The sequence below is a fragment of the Sinocyclocheilus rhinocerous genome, unplaced genomic scaffold (assembly GCF_001515625.1).
Source record: "Sinocyclocheilus rhinocerous isolate Xijiao unplaced genomic scaffold, SAMN03320098_v1.1 scaffold7974, whole genome shotgun sequence".
Lineage (NCBI taxonomy): Eukaryota > Metazoa > Chordata > Actinopteri > Cypriniformes > Cyprinidae > Sinocyclocheilus > Sinocyclocheilus rhinocerous.
The window spans coordinates 3,451-10,842 of NW_015626510.1; the positions used below are offsets into that span (position 1 = coordinate 3,451).

A 7,392-nucleotide genomic window follows, 5' to 3' on the forward strand; every position below is an offset into this window, starting at 1 on the left:
CACATTGGGGTCTGTTGATATATTACAAACCCCCAAGAGATCAGGACAGAGCAGAGGACATCTTTAATTTCACAACCAAGAGAACCTTTAGTTTTCTTACCTCAGTTTGTTGAGTTGACAGTGTGAACTCTTCAGTCCATCAGAGAGAAGCTTCACTCCTGAATCCTGTAGGTTATTGTGACTCAGGTCCAGCTCTCTCAGTGAGTTTGATGATTGTAGAGATGAAGACAAACTTTCACAGCACTGATCAGTGAGATTACAGTCAGCAAGTCTACAACACAGGATGAAATGTGTTTATCTTAGCAACACATTCAGTGTTCAAAAACACATGGCTTCAGAGTCACAGTAAAGTAATAAAGAGAAAGTAGGACAGATAAAATCCAAAAGAATTTTGGCTATTACTGTTACTCCAAGCTGTATACAACTAACAACACAATGTGAAATTTCAAAAGATAAACATTCATTTTAAGGGTCAGAAGAGGTTCAAAAAGAGTCAAAACAAAAAACTAAATGACTTTCTTTTGTACAAAAAAACCTTGATTACATATTAGTTGAAATGGCTGAATGGAGTCGTGATTTGATGGAGGAATTAGAATGTTGCTGTGTCTGAACAAGACATACATTCAGTTTCATCTTTAATAACATGAATTGATACTCACAGAGCTTTTCTGCAGTTCACCACAGCTGGTATCAGTCTCCTTCTACCCTCATCTGATGTGTTGTATTTCTTCAGATCAAACTCATCCAGCACCTCCTCTGATATCTGAAGCATGTAGGTGATTGTTGAGCAGTGAGACGGAGAGAGTTTATTCATCAAGAGTTTCTCTGATTTCACAAACTCCTGAATCTCTCTGTACAGAGTCTGATCCTTCATTTCCAGCAGACAGAGGAACAGATTATTGCATCTGTCAGCTGAGAGACATTCATTACCCTTGATTTTGTCTTTAATGTACTGTGTGATTTTCTTGATGGTCTCTGAGCGGTTCACTGTGTGTGTCAGTAGATCCTGTAAGTCTATGATTGGACTCCAGTGAGAAGCCCAGCAGGAACCACAGGAAAAGATCCAGGTGTCCATTTTTACTCTGTAAGGAATTATCGACTGCTGCTTCTAGTAGCTCATACAGAGAGTTTGTCCGACTGTACCAGCGATATCTTTTATTCAATAATGGCTTCAGTGATTCCTCATTCTTGTCTACATGGGAGTAAAACACAAAGAAAGCAGCTAGAAACTCCTGAAAGCTCAGATGTATGAAGCAGTGAACTTTCCTCTGATGAATCACAGATTCCTGCTTAAAGATCTCAGTGCAAATCCCAGAATACACTGAAGCATCAGTGACGTCTATGCCGCTCTCAATCAGGTCCTCCTCATAGAACATCACATTGCCCTTCATCAGCTGTTTGAAAGCCAGTTCAGCAAGTTTCACAATCATGTCTCTGTTGGACTTCAGGAGTTTCTCTGGATCTCTCTCATCATACATCTTTGAGTCCAGATCTTGAAGTTCAGGATGAAAGTCCAGCAGAAGTCTGTGAAGACTGTACTGGTGATCTTTAATCAAGTTCAGCTCTCGAAATGGAAGCACAAACATGAAATCTACATCCTGATTGGCTTTTCCCTCGGTCCAGTCCAGAACGAACTTCTGCACAGAGACAGTTTTTCCAATTCCAGCGATGCCTTTAGTAAGAACAGTCTTGATTTCATCTTTCTCCTCACATCCTGGTTCATGTAAGGGTTTAAAGATGTCATTGCAGTAGATTGGAGTGTCTTGTGTTCTGGGTGTTTTCTCCATCTGTAAAACCTCATGTTGTTCATTCACTCCTTCACTCTCTCCCTCTATGATGTAGAGCTGTGTGTAGATCGTGTTCAGGAGGGTTTGAATCTCTTCTAGTTTGCTTCCCTCAAATAACCTCTCATACCTCTTCTTCATGCTGGTTTTGTGCTGGTCTTTGACTCTCTGTAGTCCATCACGCACTGGTTGGAGAGAAATGTGCTGCATTTGTGTCTCCTGTGTGTTTGTCTGCAGGGCTGTTTTTTTGTTGTTCTTCCTGAAGAGATTCTGATAGCAGATAAAGCGAGACAGACGGGGTGTCACTGGTCTGCTCACATTGTCTCTTCTCACTCTGTAGAAACATTGAGATGAACAGGGAAAACTGTGAAATGCATAAGAACATAAAAACTGAAGCACTGAAAACAAGTTTCTGTGCTCTGGAATGTGGCTGTTTGTGTGTGTGTGTGTGTGTGTGTGTGTGTGCATGCTACAGTGAAGACAGCAATTATTTTAGAATGTTAAATATATATATATATAACAGTTCTGAATGAATTGCAAAGCAGTTTAATCAAAAATTAAAGGGAGGCTTTTTAAATCCAAAACTTGAATTTCGAGGCATAATTTAGATATGTATTTAAATAATGTCTTCAATAACAAATGTAAGCTTTTGAAATTATTCCAAACCTCTCCAAAGTCCTTCAAACTTAATATGAGAGGTGCCAATGTTTTCAGGCTTGGGCATGATGATAGTACCATAGTACTGGTATATTGTGCAAACTTACTACATGCTGTAGTTGAATGATGCACTTTACACTGACACATTATTGCGGAACATTATTTCATTATTATAACAATATTCTTTTTTTTCCCCCACATTATTTCATCATCCTAGAGTCACTAGAACCTGTTTCAGCTTCATCCACGGGTTCAGATTTGTAAGTTGCAGAATTACGGCTGACAAACTACCGCTTACACTGACCACTACATCTCTTTAGAAAATGTAGGACTGACTTCAAAAACTAAATTAATCATTACAGTTCTTATTAGTTTAAACAACACCTTTATCATTTATGATGCACTGCAGACATCTGCGGGACATGGTTTACCTAAGTAGAACGTGTTCCTAGGTCAACATCTTTGTTTATCAGTTTTTATACTCACTCAGGGTCAGAGGTCACTGCTCCATCAATGAGAAGAGGAGGGATTCCCATGGACTTGTCACTCTTCACAGACACACAGCTGGGTTCTGGAGATGCTGCTTTATGTGTGTGAAAATCCTCCTCTTTCATCTCACAGAGACTTATTTTACAGGCCATGCTGTAGAAAACCATGAAAGAGTAGAGGAGGAATAATCAAAAAAGAGAAACATTAAAATATCACTGCTTTTTTTAATTTCTGTTTCTAAATGAATGTTAATCTCACTAATGTCACACTCTGTTTGGTGAAAGACAATTCACAAACATAAAATTACAAATAACCAGTACTTAATCAATAGTATATTCTTTTGTTGAAGCCACCAGCCTGCATTAAGTCAACTTATTTTAAAGATAATAATATTTAACAGTGGAATTCGAGGTGAAAAATTAAATTGCACCAAAAGAGCTCTTTAGCTCCACCCACTTCTGTGAAAAGGTCATCAGGTTTTCAAATGTTTTTATGCTTCAAATAAAAGTTTGTTTCAAATAATGTTGTAATTTACCTTGTATGGGAGAAATTAATGGAAAAAAGTACTTCCAGAACCAACGCCGCTGAAAAAGTAGGAGGGCACTTAATGCAATCTATAAAGCCTGACTGCTCCAACACCTCAGTATCTGAGCAATATTCTATCACGCTATAATCACTGAATATGTAATTGTGACAAAGTTCGTAGTTCCGGGAAGAAGGAGGCAGAAACCGGCAGACATTTAAAGATGTTTACCTTAGAATGTCAAAATAACTCAACGTAAAACAACACATTCAACGCCAGACACATATTAACAGTTGCCCAACAAATTCACCACAGGATAAATCCACAATAAAATAGTTATTTGTGTGTTTCGAACACTTTTAACTGATAATTCTGCTTGAACTGAACCTGAAAAACTGCTTAAAATGTGCAACTCACCCACAGCATGTCTCATTAGCACTGCTGTAGCGGCCCTTATTCCATACGCTATAAATGCCATCATGCAGTTGAGGTGTGAGGCCCTCTGCGGGGAGGCGGTATGGCTATAATAACGAACGCACGCACAACAAATAGACAGATAAACCGAGGGTAAACCTTTTAATTCAACTGAACGGTGCACATCCATTTCAGATTTACACAAATTTCTAACTTATTTTCTTCAACTTAAAAGGTAATATCTATTGTTTGACCCATTTCAAAGGCGGCCAAAATCAGAATTAAAAATGCACTTATAAAGCTCTCTAAGAACTTGACATGCTCACTGACGCTCACACACGCTAACTTTTAGCTATTATAGTCTTTCAAAGGACCAAGGCATGACCTTTAAACCTGTTGGCTTTACATCATCAAGTCAGCTGTCACTTCATTTTGCCATGAGGCCCTGTAGAAGCGCGAGGCTCTGTGTGGTCGCACACTTGGCATAACCCTTCCGACGGCTCTGGGTATCGCTATCGGCAAGTACAAAAAAATAAAATTATCGGTATCGGACTCGTTCTGGAGAAAGTGGTATCGGTACATTCCTAATATTTACATTTACATTTAGACATTTAGCAGACACTTTTATCCAAAGCGACTTACAAATGAGGACAATGGAAGCAATCAAAATCAACAAAAGAGCAATGATAATACAAGTACTATAGTATGTACCACTTGTACATTAATATGTAATGTCAGAAGAGATTTACCAGCTGAGCCCAGATAATTTAGTTTTGGATAAATCACAAAATACTTTTATATAAATACTCTACAGGCCTCAGTTAACATGTTAAATGATAAAGTTCATGACAGTACAATTAGAAAAATATGGGACAAGTATGGCATGTTTGAAAGGCACCTCACATTCATTGAGGCAACCATGAACTCCTCTGTATAACAAAGTATTCTGGAGTCAAATGTGAGGCCATCCATTCGACAGCTAAATCTTGGACAATGATCCCAAGCACACCAGCAAATCTACAACAGAACGGCTGAAAAGAAAAGAATCAAGGGGTTGCAACAGCCCAGTCAAAGTCTAGACCTCATCCTGACTGAAATGCAGTGGTGAGAGCTGTGCATAAACAAATGGCCACAAACCTCAATAAACTGGAGCAACGTTGTAAAGAGGCCGAAATTCCTCCAGAGCGATGTGAGAGACTGATAAAGTCATACAGAAAATTATTACTTCAAGTTATTGCTGCTAAAAGTTGATCTACAGGCAATTGAATCATAGGGTGTCCTAACCTCGTCACACAAGGCTTTCCCATCTTGGCTTTATTTTTGTTAAATAAATAATGACACGGTGTGATATGTCTTTTGGTTTTATATGTCATATGTTTTTTTAATTTTTTTATTTTAATAATTTTTTATTATGCCCTGATACAGAAAACCATGGCATTTAATAGGGTGTCCTAACTTTTTCACATGACTATATATATATATATATATATATATAAAGCCAGACAGAATTTTATCTGTCATTTTTTATCACTACCAAGATGTATCCGGCTTGTCTGAAATATTTTGAAAATGCCTGATTATGTTTCACCACATGAGTTAAATGTTTATACTCACTCTGCTCCATCACTGAGAAGAGGAGGGACTCCCATGGACTTGTCACTCTTCACAGACACACAGCTGGGTTCTGGAGATGCTGCTTTATGTGTCTGAACATCCTCCTCCTCTCTCTTCTCATAGAGACTCATTTTACAGGCAGTGCTGTAGAAAAAGACACAAATATGCAACCAAATTTACTTCTTTAGATATACAAGAGAAGTAATTAAATCTCTGCCACACAATGTTACAGCATATAAAAAACTGTGGATGAAACACCAGTCAAAAGCTCAATTTCCAGTTCAATACGTCCAGAAAAAACTCGAAGAATCAATATGAATAAGAAAAACTCTCAGTAGAGACTATTTAACCATCTGAAAATACTCTTAAATTACAGTAGGACAGAAATAAAAGTATTTACACATGCAGATTCACATTTATTGATTTATTCATGGAAATTAATCCAGAAATGTTTGTTCAAACCTACCTTTGTCTCGACAATGAAGAACATCGAACAAAAGTTTCATTCGGTTTATGATTTCTGTTTTTAGATTCAATGATTCACAAACAGCTTTTTTTTTTATCACGCTGTTCTTCCTTCCCGTCTGTTGAAACTGTTTCACTTTCGACAGCGTCGCATGGCCAGTGAGTCAACAAGCTCTGCAGTTTAGTGATATGAATGAAGTGACAGGTGAGGATGAAGTCCTAAGATAGTTTCTTAAAATTGTATAATGTCCCTCACAAGCTGTATGTTCCTGTCAAGTCTGAAAGTCTCCCAGAACCAGAGAGTTGTGGTGTGTGATTGTTCAATGAATCAATGTGGTTGAATGAATGATTCGATGATTCACTTTATGACAAAGTGGTCAATTGTCGCCACCCACTGGCGCAACGATGTAACGAAAAATACAATAAAGCAGAAGCCTTGTGAAATTTTATTTAAAATAACTATATAACTAAGTAACAGAGCAAGTGATTGCTAAGAACTGTTTCCTGTGCGCGAGAAACTAAATCTTCCTCCAGGTGGCGCTCAGAGATTCAGAAACAGAAAAATCCTGTTTAGCTGCATTTAAATATTTTTATAAAAACACAACAGAAGTCTGTGTTGTGTATCATTTAGACCAAAGTCAACATGTGTGTGTGTGTGTATATATATACACACTGAAATTAAGATTAGAAGTTTCGTTCACTTGACTGTGCGTCTCAGTTGTTTCTCACAGGAAGATGTTTAATCTCACACAGAGACACTGAACTACCAGAACAATAAAATCTAAATCCAGCATAGAGGGGTTCAGTGAATGTGGTGTTGAATGTGTGTAAGTGTGTGAGTGTGTGTGTGTCAGAGACGCTGTAGAAGGACAGAGTGCCGGCCGACCAGTCCAGATACACTCCTACTCTGTTAGAGTGACGTGAAGGGGCATATGTGAATGTGCTCTTATTATTGTAACTGACAGAGAATCTGTCATTAAACCAGGTCAAACTCCAGGACTTTTCATTGCATCCAAACAAACAGTCATTACTTTTTCCTTTCCTGCTGATTCCTTTATACGTCACAGATATATCAGCCCTATATCCGCTCCATTCAGCCTCCCAGTAACAGCGTCCAGTCAGACTCTCTTCACACAGAACCTGACGGTATTCATCAAATCTCTCTGGATGATCAGGATACGGCTGCTTCCCTCTCAAATGTGTCACCTTTCTGTTCCCCTCAGACATAGAGAGACGAGTGTGTGCTGTGTTTGAATCCAGTGTGAGATCACATGCATCTGAACACAAGAAGAGAAATTATCACATTTATATCATAACAAAACAATTAAGCTGTGTGTGTGTGTCTTACATTTCTGTGGTCCTGTTGTAATCCTGATCTTGCCTTTATGATCCACACTATAAAAAGAAGTCACACTCATTTTACATAATGAAAAAGCTAAAAAAAAA

General features: G+C 38.2%; 2 protein-coding genes across 4 annotated transcripts in view; both read right to left on the minus strand.

The window, feature by feature from the left end:
* Positions 1–944: 944 nt before the first annotated feature.
* On the minus strand, positions 945–5,612 carry LOC107716127 (uncharacterized). Its single transcript, XM_016522469.1, has 4 exons — positions 5,482–5,612; positions 2,928–3,083; positions 1,823–2,118; positions 945–1,762 (listed from the first exon to the last, which is right to left on the minus strand). Exons 1-4 carry the CDS (start codon positions 5,610–5,612, stop codon positions 945–947), a joined length of 1,401 nt encoding a protein of 466 aa, XP_016377955.1.
* Positions 5,613–6,498: 886 nt separating this feature from the next.
* The window catches only part of LOC107716109 (NACHT, LRR and PYD domains-containing protein 3-like), a 12,711-nt gene continuing 11,817 nt past the window's right edge, over positions 6,499–7,392 (minus strand). For 2 of the 3 annotated variants that reach the window (XM_016522457.1, XM_016522440.1), the window contains 2 exons: positions 7,295–7,341; positions 6,500–7,223 (listed from right to left, as the gene is read on the minus strand). In XM_016522457.1, the coding sequence (XP_016377943.1) occupies positions 6,661–7,223; positions 7,295–7,341 (610 nt within the window). In that variant the 3' untranslated portion in view covers positions 6,500–6,660. Of the gene's footprint in view, positions 7,224–7,294; positions 7,342–7,392 lie in introns of all 3 variants that reach the window. The other variant, XM_016522448.1, reaches the window with a different exon arrangement.